This window comes from Rhineura floridana, chromosome 8 (assembly GCF_030035675.1).
Source record: "Rhineura floridana isolate rRhiFlo1 chromosome 8, rRhiFlo1.hap2, whole genome shotgun sequence".
Taxonomy (NCBI): Eukaryota; Metazoa; Chordata; class Lepidosauria; order Squamata; family Rhineuridae; genus Rhineura; species Rhineura floridana.
In genome coordinates, this window is record NC_084487.1 from 133,421,091 (window position 1) to 133,440,626 (window position 19,536).

General features: G+C 41.5%; 1 protein-coding gene across 8 annotated transcripts in view; it reads left to right on the forward strand.

Annotated features, from left to right (window-relative positions):
* PRMT8 (protein arginine methyltransferase 8) overlaps positions 1 to 19,536 on the forward strand; it is a 167,022-nt gene that overhangs the window by 131,145 nt on the left and 16,341 nt on the right. For all 8 annotated transcript variants that reach the window (XM_061582569.1, XM_061582576.1, XM_061582575.1 and 5 more), the window contains 2 exons: positions 3,849 to 3,999; positions 18,700 to 18,821. In XM_061582569.1, the coding sequence (XP_061438553.1) occupies positions 3,849 to 3,999; positions 18,700 to 18,821 (273 nt within the window). The remainder of the gene's footprint in view (positions 1 to 3,848; positions 4,000 to 18,699; positions 18,822 to 19,536) is intronic.

The following is a 19,536-nucleotide window of genomic DNA, read 5'->3' on the forward strand; positions in this document are numbered from 1 at the left end:
ATCTCCGTTTGGTAGCCCAACTACGCCCCTATCTGGACGGCGACGACCTCACCTCAGTTGTCCATGCTCTGGTAACTTCGAGATTGGATTACTGTAATGCACTCTACATTGGGCTGCCCTTGAAGACAGTTCAGAAGCTTCAGCTAGTGCAGAATGCGGCAGCTAGATTATTGACGAGGACCAGTCGGTCTTCGCATATAACTCCTGTTCTGGCTCGCCTGCACTGGCTACCTATTTGCTTCCCGGCCAAATTCAAGATGTTGGTTATGACCTATAAAGCCTTACATGGCGTGGGACCGCAATACCTGGTGGAACGCCTCTCCCACTATGAACCTACCCGTTCGCTTTGTTCATCATCGAAGGCCCTCCTCCGGGTACCAACTCATTGTGAAGCCCGGAGGGTGGTTACCAGATCTAGGGCCTTTTTTGTGGTGGCCCCCGAGTTGTGGAATAGGCTCCCCGAAGAGGTACGCCTGGCGCCTACACTATTATCTTTTCAGCGCCAGGTAAAGACCTTTTTATGCTCCAAGGCATTTTAATCATTCTAATCTTTTTAGCTTTTTAATCTTGTATACTAAGTCTTTATTTTTATTTTCTGTTTAACTGTATTTGTTTTTAGGTCATATATGTTTTTGTGATTTTATTATTGCCATATATGTATTTTACCCTATGCTGTTTACCGCCCTGAGAGCTATTTGCTAAGGGCGGTATATAAATGCAACCAAATAAATAAATAAATAAATTATAATATGCGGGAATTTTACTTGTTCTTATAGCTCTTTTCCAAGGGTACTATGGGAATTCAAGCGTTTATTATTATTATTTGCTAACATTCTTTAGTCAATCTTTTTTCAATTTCTATTTTAAAATAGAAAGTGTATCCTAGTATTTGTTTTTAGTGAGGCAATTTCACCTACCATGAAAGTCCAACGGGACCATAAAAAAAATTTATTGGTTCATAATTTATATAGAAGAGCTGTTTGAACCATAGGTTTGAAGACAGTCAGATTCCTAGATATTTTATTGGCTTATTCCATTTACCTTGAACAGATTTTCTGTAATTGATTTCTGGCACAGTTTTAGAGGTTTCATTAATGAGAGTATTACAGACAGACAGATTTTGCAACTTACAGATTCAACATTTATCCCGGGTACTTCTGTAGATCTTAGCAGAGCCACTAATGAGCCACGTATTACAAAATATGATTAAGTGATTGAACATTTTTTCAGCACCAAACCTTTTTCAATTTTATTAGGGGAACATTCATTGATTGAATTCAACACTCTTGTAATATCTGATGCTATGTAGCTCATAATAAAACCTCTCTGGTTTTATTTAACCTCTGCATATAAATTAGGGCACTTTTATCACTTTTTGGTTTGTCACTTTTATTTCCTTTCTCAAAATATTTTTGTCATGTGAAATTCAAGGATTTTTCTGCTACGTGAACATTTTGCCAATCTAGTATATTTCTAGTATATTCATTTTGCCAATCTAGTATATTTCTATGCAAGAAACCAGGGAATATGCTTATTCCCTGGGGGCTGTACAAAATTCAGCTGAGCTATGCATATTCCCCAAGCCTGTTGGTGATTATGCAAAATGAGTGGAGAATGTATAAAATTCAGTTAATATATGCACATTTCCCAAGGTCTGTGGAGGATTATTTATATTGACTAGAAAATGTTGTTTGGAAGTCACTGCATTTTTTCAGTTTTCTCAGCCTGCTCAAACAGTATAAAAGGCAGTATGACTGAATATTATTTGCTGAGGATCCAAGTGGAAAAGGGCTATTGAGCTCATGCGCTACTTCTGGACATCTGGCTAGTCACAGAGCAGACTTTGGTCTGATGCAGGTGGGCTTATGACCTTCTCCCACTCTGATCCCAGCAAAGGGTATTCAGAGGCATGCTGCCTCTTATAGTAGTACATATTAGCAGTCATGCTTAGTAATCTCTTTTTAAAACTGTCTACGTACCTGGCCATCAGTACATCTCCTAGTAGTGAATGCCATAATTTAACATCTCCAAGTAGAGCTGAACAGCCTGAAATCCTGGAGAGCTGCTGCCACAAAATGTAGGCAATACTGAGCTAATGGCTCAATGGTCTGACTGTGGTCCATTGTCACTGACCAATGGCATACGGCAGCATCCTATCTCTGTCTTCTTTTATCTGCCCTGTATCTTCTAACTTCCAATGATTCAAATTGTTATTTGACAAGGAGAAATGCCACTTCTATCTGCTTTCTCCACACCATGCATGTCTTGGGAAATATTCTTGATGTGTCAAACGTATAGAAGAAACATGCATTTCCAAAACACTTTATTAAGTCGGAACAGAGAATTAAGATATAGATAGTAAAGAAAGAAAGAGCAAAAAAAGAAACAGACCTTCTTTTTGTGCCTATCAGAGGGTCACTTTGCTGAAGGCCTTTCCAAATCCCAAATTTGTATGCCTTTAATCTGTGCATAGCAGAGGGTAAGGGATTGAGTTGTGGTCACTGCAGAAGGTGGGCTTGGGATGGAGTTTCTGTAATAATGCTTTCTGAATAGAATCTTGGCAAGAGATGTTGGGAGGTCTAAAAAAGCAGGTAGAAACTTTTGGACCTACATGGGAACCATGCAATATTCCCTTGAGATGTGTGTGTATTAGCTGTCTGTGCCCTTAATTCTTTGAGACCAGCTAAGCCAAGCCTGTAAACATTACCCAATAAGCCAAATGCAGCCCACCAGCCATGCATGGCAGACCCTGAAGGCAATAGCAACCCCTTTCTCTGGCATTCCAGCAAGTTTGTCAAAGTAGAACTTTTATTGAACCACTGGTGGGCCACCACACGTCTGGTCGTGGCTATCCTGATACGTTGCAATTCATGCTGCCTTGAAATGAAACCTAACTTTATTTTTAAAACAGCATATGCTTACCTTCTTTCTTCATAACTAGTATAAAACTGTGTTTGTGGCTTGGTTTCCTATTTCTTTCTTGTAATGCTAAAGTGAGTTAATTGCCTGGTTGCCTGACTGTAGATGGCATGGCTGTTATACTTTCAGTTTAAGCTATTCTCTTATCTCGATAGCTGAACAGTAAATAAAATGTGAACATAAAGAACACAATCCAGTAGGAAGCAGTTTTGCACAAGCTCCACGGCAATGAATGGGAGCTTTGCTAGAGCACCATGATGATGCCTTTAGGATATCCCTAGACTTTGGAAAGGTCAATTGCTCAGCTCCCTTAAGTGGTTCTCCTTTAAGGAGTATCCATATGTCTGGTCAGTTCACTGAGCCTGACTTACTAGTACAGAAGTGTTACATTATCCCTTAGCTTCAACTTAAAAAGTGGGGTCAAGGGGGAGACCAACCATTTAGCCTAGGCTGATAATATTGTTTTATTATAAAGTATAAAAACATAACTGTAATAAATCATAACTCTGTCTCTATTTAGCCAGGAAACCTCATATTTTCTGACACACTGGTAAATCACTGTTCCTCTTTTTTTCCCTTTGAAGAGATTTTGGAGTTCCCTTTTTGTTAGTGAGCCTGCACCTGCAGAACAGCTGCAGTTCTACCAGTCTGAGCCTCTGCTCCCAACTCAGTTCTTTGGGTAGCAGTTGGGAGAGTTAGCATCTTGGTTTAGAGAAGGGCGTATAAATTAATGCATTATGTACACAAAACAGATCCTATACATTTTGACATAGTTCCCATAAGACATCTTCCTGCTGGATTGTGCCATTCTAATTTGAAGAGTTTATGTAATTTGTAAACCTTATGTAAGCCATAATCTTATGGCCTATATAATACTACATAATTGTACATAATCTTATGGCCTATCTCTGCCCTTCCCATCATTCCAGGAAGTGGACATTTATACAGTGAAAACTGAGGAACTGGCGTTTACCTCTGCATTTTGCCTCCAGATTCAGCGCAATGACTACATTCATGCCTTGGTTACTTATTTTAATATAGAATTTACGAAGTGCCACAAGAAAATGGGTTTTTCAACAGGTAAATTCTTGTTTTATATTTATACTGTTGCTTTCATGCAGATTCTTTCTTTCTTTGTGCTGATGTGTTATGGTCACTTCATGTGCACAGTTCTCTTTATCAACAGCAATACATAGCCCTGTAAACGTTGGCACTGTTTCTCTGTAGTATCATTCAATCTGACTATGGGCTGTGCATGGATGTTGCAATTGCCTGAGTGTGCATTGGATGTTTCCCATAGTCTTACAAGATTCACATCCAGTCACCTAGTATTGCATCACTGGGAAGCTGCTCTAACACTGCTTTGCTTGACACTCCAATTCTGGAACAATGTGGGACTAAATGTGGGAATAATTATTTATTTATAAAACTATTTTCATACCATCTTTCACTTCATACTAAAGCAGCTTACAACCAATCTAACACTAAATCATAACACATATGAGTAAAGTATATCAGTAAACATATCAGTAAAATATTAACATCAGCTACAGGAATTTGGGTGCTAAAAACTGGCATTATCAGTCTGGGAATGCTATATCAAATAGTTTAGACAGTTCGGTGCTTGCCTAATGTCCAAGGGGAAGTCATTCCTTAGGGTAGATTCCACCACACAGAAGGATGTTTTCTGTACCTTCATAATGCAAACTTAACAGAGCCTCATCTATTAATGGTTAATTCTTCTCAACTGCCAAGATGAAGATTCTTCCTTCAGCTGTTATTTTGACTTCTGCTCTGGGTAAATGCTTATAATTGCCAGAGCCTGCATCTGCTCTCCACTGTATTGCACACTATTATGCCACCAAATTGTGTCAGTATTCATATTTATCACCCCTTGACAGTCTCCAAGATTCACAGCAGGACTGTGGAAATGTAAAAAGAAAGAAGCCTCATTGAACTCAGAGAAGCTGAGCAGACATGATTAGGGTTGTACTGTTAACCTGCAAGAGTCCTTGGATCTATAAAAGGAACTCTGTCACCTCCTGTTGACAAATGGTGCCTGCACTTTATGCACCCTATGCAATGCACCTGGAGACAGAGCATGTTGGGTAGTTGTAACGTGGGCAATTTCTGCGCAATGGTGCCAAATCACTCCAGTTCAAAAGTACAGGTATTGTGGCTGCAAGTTAGGTATGTGTACTAAATGCTTCTCTTCCCCAGTCCCAGACATCATGCTGCTGCATCATCACCTACTAGCTGCCCTTCTGCTTGACTAGATGGTTTGGATTGGATGGGAAGGTGTGCTGTGCACACTGCCTCAGATGTGAGTGGTTTGGCTTGCATGCGTACTGGTGGCTGCACAGCTTAGAGTTATTCAGTATGCATTCTGTGTTTGGTCATTTTATGCCAGGTAGCCACTGCACATACATCACTCCCATTCTAGACAGCCTACACCATACACCTTCCCACCAAACACGGCATGCAGGAGGAAGCCAGCCTAATTTAAAAACCTACAGTGAAAGGACAAGGGAGTAGATGCAAGAGCAGCTTTTACTGAGGCCTTTCTCCTCTCTGCTGAAGGGGGAGCAGGGTTGGGTTGAAAAAGGCAGAAGGGGGGGTTGATTCTTCTTCCCTGCTGGCATGTCAGTTTCTTGAAAGTAAGAGGAATCCCTTTCCTTGGAGGCAGGGAGGGAGGAGAGACACAAGAAGCCAAAACAAAATAGAGCAGGGTATTGATGGGTGGGTGAGTGAGAAAATAGAGCGGAGGGTTAAATGCTGCTTCTGTGTTTATGAGGGAGGGGAAATTGCCACTAATCTGTGTGGGGGATGGTTTGGATTCTTTATAAAAGAGTGGGAGAGGTAATGAGATCTTTTCTGATGTTTGAAAACCCTTTTAGAAAAAACAGTATTTTTCTTTCTTCTTCTCTTCTCTTATCCCTTTGTCCCAGTGACCTGACAGGCAGTGAGAGAGGAGAGGGCAGTGAAGTCTTTCTGTGTGTGAGCACTTGTCTGTCTCAAAAATGAATGAATAATATTCTATTTTCCCTTTCCACTGTTGGGCGAACACATTTCCTTCTTCTACAGGTCAGGCCAGTTTCTTGCAGGGCTTTTGTATATTTGTTCTCTCTTCTCTTTCCCCCTCCACTATCATTGCTGGGAAGTTCCTATGTATCTTTAATTTGGGCAGCTGTATAGTTGTAAAGTGGTGTGGTGGCGCTGCATGTGTAGCGTAATCTGAGTTTATCTACATTTTAATTTTTGTATGCAAACAGTTTTCACAGTTAAGCGGTATACAAACCCTGTTAAATAAATAAGCAAATACATAAAAGGTTGTGCTTAGAAAGACACGTGCCAATACTTCATCCCAGGCTCCATGTTAATAGTACAAATAGCACTAAGAAAGAACTTGTTGGAAGAGGGGCAAGAGCTACTCCTGTTTGGGTTCTTTTGTTTGTATTCCATTAGGAAGATGGAGTTGGGGTCCTCCAGCTGGACCCTAAATCTAAATGCAGGGTAAAAACCTGCTAATTATGTAAATACACACACACTGACACACATGCAGCTCAGACCGCTAATGATCTCTGCACATACAAATGTCCATAACAAAGGGTTATGGGCACCCAGTAAGCTAAGTTGTGCCTGAAAGCTAGGCTAAGTACTGTGTGTGATTTACAAAGAGATCAAAAAGGAGACTTGAGAAAGAAAAGCAGAACAAAAGATAGGAAACCATGGCTGAAGAATCAACACTTGACAAGTATCCCAAGGCTGGAGAAGGATAATTATGCAATTTGGTCTTCTAATGACTGCACTTCTGGAAAGGGAAAATCTGCATGGAGTTCTAACTGATCCGGAACCCTAAGAAGCGGATGAAGAAGCTACTGCATCCTGGAGGTGTAAGCATGCCAAAGTGAAGTCTCATCTTATTTCTGCTTTATTAGATGAGGCACTAAATGTTTGCATGGGATGTAGGAATGTGAAGGAAACATGGGAGTTGGAAAATGTGTATCACAGAAAATCTAAAAATCATGTGATGTTTATCTCACTGTATAAACTGAAACAGTCTAGCACTCTAGATATGAATACACATCTGGACATCTGCTCTGAGAGTTAGAAAGATGTGGGAGATAATTGGACCAAGATTTACAAAAAGTAATACTCCTGGCCTCTCTAAATAAACGTCATCAAGTGACTGCTTGCATACTAGAACAGACAGATCAGAATACAGTAGGGCCCCATTTGTTGGTGCCCCACTTTTTGGCGTTCCGCTAATACAGCAGTGCCAGCGGGGCAATCAGCTGTTGCACTTGGATAGATAGATAGATAAACTTTAATGCAATCTTAGCCATAGGCCATGTGCAATTCTCACTACATACAGACAATATCAAAAATACATATATACAAAGATAATAATTGGGAGAGATTATGTCACGGTATTTGACTCTTTGGCAAAAGCCGCTCTCAGTTTTTGGGCTGCCAAAACAAAATTAGCAACCGCTAAGGTAGTTGAATTAAAATTATCAGATAAAAGTGTAATAACCATCTCTTCAACAGTACAAGGTGTTATAAAGGCTAGAAAGGTTGATAAAAATTTATGCCTAGGTTCATCGTAGAGTGGGCAATACAATAAGTAATGGACGATTTCCTCGATTGCGTCACAGCCATAAATACATTTACGTTGGGTCAAGGGTGTACCTCGATAGCGGCCCTCAAGGTACGCAGTTGGCATCATTTGGAAACGGAGAGCAGTAAATGCTCTTCTGATAGGAGCCCTGTCGAGTACATCTAAATAGTTTGACAAAAAATGATTTAATTTGAAACATGGAAACCAAATAGAGAATGGAGCCGATACAATGGACATACGATCTTGCACTTGGAGCTCCAGCCACCATGCTCCAGCTGACAGGGATCAACTGTAGCGTGCGAGCTTCCCGCACTCCAGTTGATGGTGTGTTCCAGCTGATCAGCTGGAGGGCGTGATCAGCTGGAGTGCAGGGAGCTCACATGCTCCAGCTGGTCGCATGCTACAGCTGAACATACACTACAGCTGACAGCTATCAGCTGGGGCGCATGAGCTCCCCACATTACAGCTGATCACGCACTCCAGCTGATCCCTGTCAGCTGGAGCGCAGGGAGCTTGTGCACTCCCAACTGGTCGTGCACTCCAGCTGACAGGGATCCCTGTCAGCTGGAGCGTGTGAGCTCCCTGCGCTACAGCTGATTGTGCACTCCAGCTGATCAGCTGGAGCGTGGAGAGCTTGCACGCTCCAGCTGATCCCTGTCAGCTGGAGTGTGGCGGCTGGAGCTCCCCACGCTACAGCTGATGGCACGATCAGCTGTAGAGCGGGGAGCTCGTGCGCTACAGCTGAGTAGGGTCCCACTTTCCGGCAGGGGCCTGGAATGGAACCTGCCATATGAGTGGGGCCCTACTGTATGGATCAGATTATGACGTATCTGAAAGATCAGGACTATAAAGAGAGAGACAGGAACAAGCTAGGTCTGAAAAAGCAAATTTTACTCTGGGAAGAAACAGCAGCCAAAGGCAGGATAGAGTGATGAGTGATGCACCCTCGAAGCAACAGCAGGGTACCCATGAACCAAGGAAGAGTTCCTTCAAATGCAAATTCCTGATCCTTCAAAGAGATTGCCATAGAAGGGAGATAGGAGAGATGATTTTAAACAAAGGCAAGCTGAGAGAAAAAAACATAGACAGACTAAAGTGAAGCATTGCAGTTACCAGGTATCTGATGGAAAGAAAGATGATATAAAACCAGATTTTTAATCGACAGTGGCTGTACTGCCAATATAATAAATGATAAAAAATTGTTTAAAATTTTTAGACACCATACAAAGAATGTAATGTTCTGTTCTCAAGGAACAGGCAGGGTGCAGCTACTTTGCAAAACACCAGAGGGTGCCAAAGAGCTTGAACTGAAAAATTGCCCATTTGTTCCAGCATTTAAAGGTTTAATGTGCCACTAAAATAAGGGTGCTTGGAGGTGAACTTTTTCTGTGGCCAAGTTTTAGATCAAGGAGAAGTGTGTTGTACTGCAAAATCGAAAAATGGACTTTTGCATTTAGAATATTTTAAAACTATGCATGCAAACACAGCCCAAGAAACCTGTGATTCTGGATGTTTACATGTTTGGCATAGAAGAATGGGTTATGCTAGCTTAGCCAGAATCAATGCTCGAGAGAAGGACAATTTAGCTAGAGGCATTAAAATTGGACAGTGCAAATCCACAGAAAAATTTGAATGTTGATTAGAACTAGGTATGCCTTTCCTATCTACCGTATATGCCTATAAATGAAGTAGCTTTTCTTAGTTTACCAAGTATTAGTGATCTAAATGCAGGATAAAAGCCTGCTAGTTAGGTAAATACACACACTGGCACACCCGCAGCTCAGACCACTGACAATCTCAGCATATATACAAATTTCCATAACAGAACTAGGGCATGGGGGTCCTGGATTCAAATGACAACTTTAAAGGGGTGGAAGCCAAGAGAGAGAGGAGTGTAGTTTGAGGAGGAAAGGCACAAGGGGCACATTGATACCCTGTGCCCAAGGGCCTACAGAAACCTGGAGCCGGCCCTGCAGAAGCTTCCATCTTGCTTAATATTGCACCTTGCCTCGACACACCCTTTTCCTACTGCTGGCAAAGCACCAATGGTACAGAAACATCTTTGAAGCCTTCCATGGGCATACCAGGGCTCCCCCAATTGTATAGATGCACTCCCACTGGTGGAACTGCTCTCCACCCATGAAGTGATACTTATTAGGGCTATGTACTAGATTTGGCTGAATCTGAAAACAAATTGGGCCTATTCAGGCTGATTTGTATCCAAATCTGGTTGAAGCAGCTACAGATCACTACAGACGTGGATTGGCTTGTCCCACATTGATTTGCAGAGATATGATCTGTAGCTCAACACAGGTTCTCAGAAAGCCAGTGAGTGTGTCTCTAAAATGTTGCAATTATTAATTACAACACTGTATACGGAGAAAGCCAGGGTGAAGAGAAGGGGGAGGAGTAGAAGTAGTAGAGTTGGAGGAAGGCAAGAATAATCTCACCCCATCCATTCACTATTATTTTATTAACATTGTTAGCCAGCCAGCCAAACTTTCTGGACATATTATTTAGCCACAACCTTCTGAATTCAGTATCATTATCATGGTTATTTCCAGTTGCTAGCCACAAACAAGAAGCAACCAACGTTTTGTGGTGTTGTGGTGTGCCTAGTGGGGTTACACAATTTAATTTTTTTAATTATTACCCAGAGAGCCAAACCTTGTAGGCATATTAGTAAGCTTTCTGACTTCAGAGGAATTATTGTTATATTACAATAGCTAATCACAGTAAATACTATTACTATTACTGTAGTGTGTGTGTGTGTGTGTGTGTGTGTGTTGGAATGTACTATAGCCAACAGCTACATGGTGAAACATGAGCTCTGCTAGTTACTTTTTTAAAACTACACTGTATTTGAAAACAAATGCTCTCTCCGTCCTGTATGAGGCAGTGACTGACTCAGCCTTCCCTGTGATGCTACCAATAGCTCCTGAAGAAGGCTGATTCAGTTTCAATACCTGGGCTCCTGCTGGGAGGAAGGGCGGGATATGAATCAAATAATAAATAAATAAATACATAAAACATTCAATTAGGAACACAGCCACAATAACCACACACCTGTCAATCACCTGATGTCAGGATACTATCAGATGTTTTTTATTTTTTTTACTGCACTGGTCATTCAAAGCAATTTGCAAAATATTCTGCAAGACAGTGCTTTGTAAGGGACTCAGCAAGACCCAACAATCAGCTTATTGTCTTGAAAAGCTCTTTTCAAAGTCCTGTCTTTCATAATGCTTTGCATATGGCTTTGCAGGTACACATCAGCTGATGAGCACTGCCTGTTAGCCTGCTTTTGGCATATATGATATCTAGTGTGGGGCAAGTGGGTGTGGCTTGGTTGAAATGGCCTTGTGGGCCAAATGAAAAGGCCACATGTTCCAGACCTCTGCTGTATGGCTAGCACTGCTGCTCTAAATGTCAAATAGCCATGACATTACTGAAAGGTGGTAGCAAGTGTCTTTCTCACAAAATAACTGGTACCTGCACATTTTTCTTCATTTTTCTGTTTCTAAAAGAGATAAAGATGTGTATTATATTGGGTTACTTATTTTTTATTATTAAAAATGAAAGCTGGACCAACTAATATTGTAAATGACCACAGGTAGCATAGCTAGAATCCAAGTAAAATCCGCTCAACTTGGCAATATGGCAAACCCATTCAAAACAGGAGCTTATTCTAGATCTTTCATGAAGCAATAAAGGTTTGAATGGCCTCCTTGATAATTGACTGTTTTCCTGTTACCCTAACACTTCTGTGGCATAAGACTTATATAAAGCTTTGATAGCGTTAATGGGCAATTTTTATTCAATTCTCCAAAATATTATACATTTGACCCTGTATTTTCAAATGTTTTAACTATAATTAACAGACACAGTGCAAATTAATCTAAATGGTAAAGACAGTCACATAATCAAATTGCATTCAGGTACAAAACTTTCTCCCTTTTCATTTAATTTTTGCTAATTGATTAAGAACCACCCCAAATATAGATAGAATCAAAATACAGGATAATTTTTTTAAAAAGTGGATTATGTTGTGAAATGGGAAAACAGAATTGGAACCCCAATGAAATATTAATAAACACACTGCTTCACTTTAATAGATAATTCAAATCAGATTATGGGCTATGTGGTATCTGATACTACTTAGCCTATCCAGGATTTGTAATACAGGTGACAGGAACTGTTGTAAATGTGGAACCTACAACAGACTTTTTTTCATTGTTGGTGGGAATATTTTGAAGTAAAAAAGCATTGGCAACAAATTATAGCATGGCACCATCGAATGGATGGACCTAGCTCTACACATTTCCACAGTTCCTTTGTGAATTAGAATGCGAATCAGGAAAAGAATACTTGAAGAGTCTAATAACTGGTGAAGTTCAGCATTTAGGGATTATTTTCCCTATTTTAGATATCTTACTGAGAGGTTATGCTAAATAATACAATTCTCAATACCAATCTGTGATCCATTTTAAGCAATCTACTTAAATATTTAAATCTCTTAAGGAAAAGCTCCCTTCTGTTTTGTTAATACATATTACTTTGATCTTTCTACTGGCCTTGTTTCCCCTCCCCCCTACCATTTTGTTATTCAACTGTTGCCATCAATTCTTTTATTTCTGTCACACCCAGTGGCAACATTTGAAGGAAAACACCCATCTCTCTGTACTTCCCTGTCTTCTTTTCCAATACAGCATAAAGCAACACCTGCAGTGTTCATTTACCTTTGAGAAATCAATCCCTAATTTTATTATTCTGCAACTTTGAATTCAAGCAGAGTTCCATCTAATTTTGTGTTAACTGGGGCTGTTGTCAGCATAAGATCAAACTTTAATTTCCTATCTACCCATCTTTTGCTTTTTTATCTTAAAATCCCTTACAATGATTTAAGAACGGTTGTAAATTAAATAGCTATGGGGATAAAGGGCTATCTTGTCTGTTCTTGATAGCTCAAATGAAGAGTTTAATAATCCATCAACTAATATCTGTGCATTGATAACTATAAATATGATGGATACATTTTCTAAATTATACACAAAATTCATAAAACTGCACAGCTTGTTAAAAAGTTAACACTACCGAAAGTTCTTTTTGTTTGTTTCTTAAAGATTTTGGATTGTATGCAACATTCAGAAATTAATGAATGTTAACTCATTAATTTCCATTGAAATTAATGGGCCCACAAGACTATTAATTTCAGTGGAACTAATGTTTCATGAGAGCTAATGTGGCGTAGTAGTTAAGGTGTTGGACCAGGTTCAAATCCCCACACAGCCATGAAGCTCACTGGGCCAGTCACCGCCTCTCAGCCTCAGAGGAAGGCAATGGTCAACCACCTCTGAATACCGTCACCATAAGTCAGAATCGACTTGAAGGCAGTCCATTTCCATTTTCAATGTTGCATATAACCAATTGTTGTTTTATTTTTCTCAATTTAAAGAGTCTGTTAATTAGTGTATGAATATTGAGACATAGTCTTTTTTAAAATAAACCCATGTTGATCTTGGTGGATCAGTTTATGCATTACCAAGCCCATGCTTGCTAAAACTAAAACAAAAATTTTACAGTTCTGATTTTACAATGCTATAGATTAGGGAGATGTGAATCTGTGTCTGTTCCTGGACTTATTCTAATGTCCAAAATAGCATTCATTACTCTTAACAAGTTTTTTGGCAGTGCCTACACTGCTTTGGACAAACATTTGTGATACATTTTGTTTGTTTGTTTTAGAAAGGTCTTAAAACTGAAAATTATACCCATCCTGTCCTGGGACTTTTTCAGCCAGCTTAGTGTTTAATATTTTTTTTTTAACCTCTTGGTTGACACTGCTGGTGGGGAACTCCGCTGCCTCCCAGGTGCAGCTGAGGCTGGCGCAAGGCCTGAAAAAGGGGTGTTACAGGAGTATTTCAGGCAGGGGGATTTATGCTGCATCCTGGCCCTATTTGGCCCTATCCTGCAACAACAACACCCCCCCATCCTGGCAGAGCAAGGAGGTCATTGCACGTAGGGCACATACATGATTTCTGTCCAACAAGCAGGTTTCATACATGTTACAGACACAGCACAACACTGGAAAGCCTCCACACCCTGCTTGCTTCCTGCCTGTTTTTTTTATAGTTTATTGGGTTAATTTATTGACAGTTTGGAAAAACTCAAGAGACAGATGGGCAGAGCTCTGACCTCCTTGCCCTGCTGCTGAACTCGCTCTGCTTTTTAACTAGCCTTGATGCATGATAACTTGGGGATGCCTCTAGCTTGTGGGGCAGGACCTTTTTTTTAAAAAAAGAAAATTTATTTATGGGGAATGTGCAGATAAGAAGAGGAAGAAATGGTACAAATATGCACTGTTTATAGAATTAATTCATGGTCTTCTAAAATATGAGATGTCATGGTAGATGTCAAAAGCCAGTCAATTTATGAAAAAAATGAAAAAGAAAACTCAAAGCATATTCAGAAATACAAATATTTAGGGCGAGCAATAAGATGGCCATATGGGACTACAACTCTGCTCCTCACCATTAAATAATAACCCCCAAAGATAACAAAAGCTGAACAGTTCCCTCTCAAAAGCATATTACTGATATAGGTAATGACCGCTAGAGTGCTGTGCAGCAGTCAGACATTGAACAGATATTTTTAAGCCGTGGGAAAAGGAAATATGACCACCCAGAAAGCCTGCTTGAACACACAAGCAACACGGAACCAATGCTGATGAGAGGAATTGCCTTGTGCATTGAGGGGGAGCTTAACCTTTAAAAATTTGCCATGTAACTTACCTCCTTTAAAACAATCCATACAAATATCTCACTGATACAGCTATGGAAGGTAGTGGGCTTACGGCCATGTGTTGATGGTATAACTGAGACAGTTCCAGATGCCATGGGTCTATCCCTTGACCATTTAAATTGAAATCCCCCCCCCAATTAATTTGGCCTGAGTGAAATGTTTAGCTTTAGGCATCAAAGAAATATAAAGCACACAAACACTTAATATGACTTCAAAGTAATCACGTGAGTGATTTCAGCCAAGCTGATTATGTTTTAGCTTCAGCAGAATATAAACTGCATGTTGTCTCCAAAAATCACAGTGATTCAAATAACTGACCATGTTCTGGAGGAAGCTGTCCTTTGTCAAAGGGGTCCTTTGTCCTCAGCAACCCCAAGGGATTCTTTGCTTCTGAGAGCAGTCCCAATTCCCTGGGCTATTGCTTCCCGGGCAACACTTTCCCAGGGTTAGTTTATAACTAATGCCAACCCTAGAAGATATACTGCCACCACCTCTTTACTGTTCCACACTCTGAGTAAAGGGAACTCAGAGAGCACTAGCTGAAATCCTACAGCAGATCTATTGTTATATGCCTTGCTCTGGATCATTAACCAGGGTTATTGACTACATGTACTGGAGGTTGGGCCCAAAGGGCAGTCTGGGGATTCTGCTCTTGTACCGTCCACCCCGCTGCATGACAGACTCCCTGGCCGAGGTACTGGAGGTGGTCTCGGATGTGCGGGCGCAGTCCCCAAATTTATTGGTACTGGGGGACTTTAATGTACACTCGGAGGCCATCCTCACAGGGGCGCCTCGGGACTTCATGGAAACCATGGCTTCCTGGGAGCTGTACCTTATCCCAACGGGGCCCACCCATATAGCTGGTCATGCACTCGACCTTGTGTTTGTCTCGGGAGAGGAGGGGAGTGATCTGAAAATTGGGGGTACATCCATCACTCCCTTGTCATGGTCAGATCACTACTTGGTGAGGGTGGACTTCTTGGTGCCACAAACCCTCCGTGGGGGTGGGGGACCCATTAGGATGGTCCGCCCCAGACGTCTGATGGATCCTGATGGATTCCTGAATGCGCTTGGGGATTCTTTGGAGCATGCACACGGACACTCGGTTGAGACCCTGGTGGAAGGGTGGAATGCTGCAATCACCAGGGCACTAGACTGGGTGGCTCCGAAACACCCTCTCCCCCTGAATAGAGCTCAGACAGCACCATGGTATACTCCACGGTTGCGAACTCTGAGGCGGGAGGTGAGATGGCTAGAGTGCCAGTGGTGGAAATCTCACTCTGACGACGATCGGACATGAGTTAGAGCAGCTGTGGCAGTCTACCATGTGGCGTTAAGGGCAGCAAAAAAGGATTTTTATGCTGCCTCTATTGCGTCCACAGAGTGCTGTCCCAGGAGGCTGTTCCAAGTGGTCTGGAGCCTGGTCGGTCCAGTTGCCCTGGAACCGATGGAACATGCTAAGGCCTCCTGTGATGAGTTTGCAAAGCACTTTATGGAGAAAATTGATCATAGTAAGAGTGCTATTCCGTGTGCTGTGGACACAGTGAGCGAGCCAGAGGCGGCCAGTGGTGCTCCAGTGATGTGGGATCGGTTCCAGCTTCTTCCTTCTGATGAAGTGGACGATGTGCTTTCAACCTTAAAGCCAACCACTTGCTTACTCAACCCTTGCCTGTTGCCCGTTGTGAGCTGCAAGGATAGACTGGGCGAGGGGATCAAGATGGTGGTAAATATGTCCCTGGAAGAGGGAGTAATGCCATCAGCTCTCAAGGAGGCAGTAATAAAACCAATTCTAAAGAAGCCCTCCTTGGATCCCCAAGATCTGAACAACTTTCGCCCAGTCTCAAATCTGCCATTCCTGGGCAAGGCGGTTGAGTGGGTAGTGGAGAAGCAGTTGCAGGTGCATTTGGAGGAAGCAGATTATCTGGATCCATTTCAGTCAGGCTTCAGGCCTGGACATGGGACTGAAACGGCCTTGGTCGCCTTGATGGATGATATGAGGAGGGTGTTGGATAGGGGCGAATGCACCTTCCTCGTCCTCCTCGATCTCTCAGCGGCTTTTGATACCATTGTCCACAGTATCCTTCTGGACCGCCTGAAGAGGTTAGGCATAGGGGGCACTAGAGAGTGGCATTGGGGGATGAGGTTTCGGATCCTTGGCCTCTCACTTGTGGAGCTGTGATTAAGTGAATTGCTTAGATGCCAGGCAATAGGACTCCCTTGGGTTCTAAAGAGCATCTGTATTCCCCTCCTCTTTTGTGCACTCTTCTTGGTTCTGTCTTATTTTCTGCTGGTCCATGGAATCTCTGTCCACTTCCAGGTAAGTGAGTACAGGAGGGCAGCTTAGGCTTTGGTTTAGGATTGGCACTCTTGGCGGTCTTGTGCCTTTAACAGTTGTATCTGCACAGTCAGGATGTGCAGGACATAGCTGACTTCGCATGGTAAATATGAGGTGGTGGAAGCAACAGCAATGACTGTACTCTCTCTAATTTTGTGTTATGCCATGCCCCCATGGCAGCCATTTTGTGACTGGTGCCCCCACCACTCTCAAACTTTTTGGAGGGTCCTTGGCAGGAGGGAGTAAAAAAACATTTTGACCATGATGTAACAGAGTGGAACCCTAGGAGCAGGCAAAGGCTGCATAAGGTCTATGCCTTATGATAGTCCTGGCTTATTACCTAAAGCAATATTTACAAGACAGTTTTGAAAGCAACAAACAGAACTTCACTCAAGCTTGCTCTGGATCCCTATAAGGATTCCGTTAATCACCTAAAATATATATGAACGTAATTGTGATTAACAAAACAGAGGCTTTTATTGCATTAACAAAACGTTTCAGCTTCCGCCTTCATCAGCTGCCAACATACAAATGCTGTTACCAAGGTGGCAGTTATAGAGCTTTGAGGATGGAATGCTCAGAGGGGCTTCATTGACAGAAGCTAAGTGATGCTCGTACTGTCCTCCAGGTTACGGCCATGTGGTGCCAATGAGAGTAATTCCAACATTCTCCCTTTTGGTCAGTGCTGCTGGATCTGCTGGCATCTCTATCGCTGTAACGGAAAAGTCCAACAGGCTGTGACCCTCGATGTTAAAATGCTTTGCAACTGGTTGCTCCACTTTTTTTGTCAAAATTGCCGATTTGTGGTTCCTGAAGCGCGTGCGTAGGTCAGTTGTGGTCTTTCCTACGTATTGGATATAACATCCTGGTCTTTTGCATTCGATGACATAAACTATATTGCAGGACCTGCAGGTGATGTTCTGTTTGATGTAATATGTCCTGCCTGTCCTAGTGCTTGTAAAAGTGGCTGTCTCCTTGAGGTACACACAGGTGATACAGTGTTTGGAGTGACAAGGATGAGACCCTGGATTGGTGATAGGTGGCTTAAGTTTGTTGTTCAACTTCTGAGTTCCTCACTGAGGTTTTTATTGTATTAACAAACGTTTCAGCTTCCGCCTTCATCAGCTGCCAACATACAAATGCTGTTACCAAGGTGGCAGTTATAGAGCTTTGAGGATGGAATGCTCAGAGGGGCTTCATTGGCAGAAGCTAAGTGATGCTCGTACTGTCCTCCAGGTTACGGCCATGTGGTGCCAATGTGTCCAGAGAGTAAATCCAAAAGTTCTCCCTTTTGGTCAATGCTGCTGGATCTGCTGGCATCTCTATCGCTGTAATGAAAAAGTCCAACAGGCTGTGACCATTGATGTTAAAATGCTTTGCAATTGGTTGCTCCACTTTTTTTGTCAAAATTGCATGCGTAGGTCAGTTGTGGTCTTTCCTACGTATTGAATATGACATCCTGGTCTTTTGCACTCGATGATGAAAACTATATTGCAGGACCTGCAGGTGATGTTCTGTTTAATGTAATATGTCCTGCCTGTCCTAGTGCTTGTAAAAGTCTATATATATATAGACATACCACAGGTGGAGGATTTTATTTCCCTTCTCAAATGCTGTATTAATGACACCTTTTAAATAAACCAATGTGTATATTTCTTCTGGAATGTGTTGTCACATTGGATTGTGTCTTTCAATGGAACTTTGCCTCAATCCCCTTCACTGATGGCAGTCCCCTTTCTAACATTCAAATTTTGCAAATTAACAAAGATGCACAATCAATTTTAATGGCAGCAATGAAAGAGTGGCAATACTGTGTTAAATCCCCATTTTATTGATGTAAATATAAAAAAAGGGTTTGGGGGAAACTAAGAATATGGAATTTGTTAAGAACAAACTGCTTTTCAAAGCATGGCTTGCTGAAAAGCTTCAAGGTCATTTGGCTAACTGGCTGCAAAAAAAACCCTGATAATTTAAATATCGGGAAATACACAATTTCTTACAATAAAGCCATTTCCTTTTGTAGCACCAGATGCTCCTTATACCCACTGGAAGCAAACTGTCTTCTACTTGGAGGACTACTTAATTGTACGAAGGGGTGAAGAAATCTATGGAACTATAGCCATGAAACCAAATGAAAAAAATGTGGTAAGTTGGGCTTACATATTTGAATTTAGATAATCAGTTTAGAAACTATGGATTTTGATGGCTGTCCAATGGCTAGTATATCAATCAGGGTTTTAGTAAATTAGCAGAGCTTAGTTTAGTATAGTTTGCTCAGTGCTCTGTGCTGCATGGGCGTGATTCTACCTGAGCGAAAGTGAGCTTTTACCTTGCTTTAAATCATTCAGACTTGGTTTCAAAAGAGCTTCCAGCTCTTCCTTGGCTGACTGCCTCCGCTGTGCAGTAAGTTTCCTTGGGCAGTCTCTGCTTTACTGCTGCCCTGATCTTTTCCTTTGTGATTTTTCCTTTGTGACAGTTCATTAACATTTTCACAGTACTTATTCCTAATCCACCTTAAAATTCTTTCATAAATGCTATAGATTCTTGGAATGATTTGTTTGAATTGCTAATTCCTGTTCCTCGACTAAAGATTGTCCACATCTTTCCAGATCTCATATTAAGGATAATGTGTCAAGATGCTGTTCAAGAGGTTTGATTGGTAGTTTTTCTCCGTGAACAGCATTTTATACATGAACATAACATATTTTTGGAAGACTTTTGGTGCATTTGCATATGATTTTCCCAAGTCTCTTTAGCCTTCACAGCCTTCAAGTCTTCACATTCCAGTCATTCATTGAGATCATTTAGACATGCCATAAAAATATTCATAACTTTTGAAATCTCACATGGCCATCGCCAC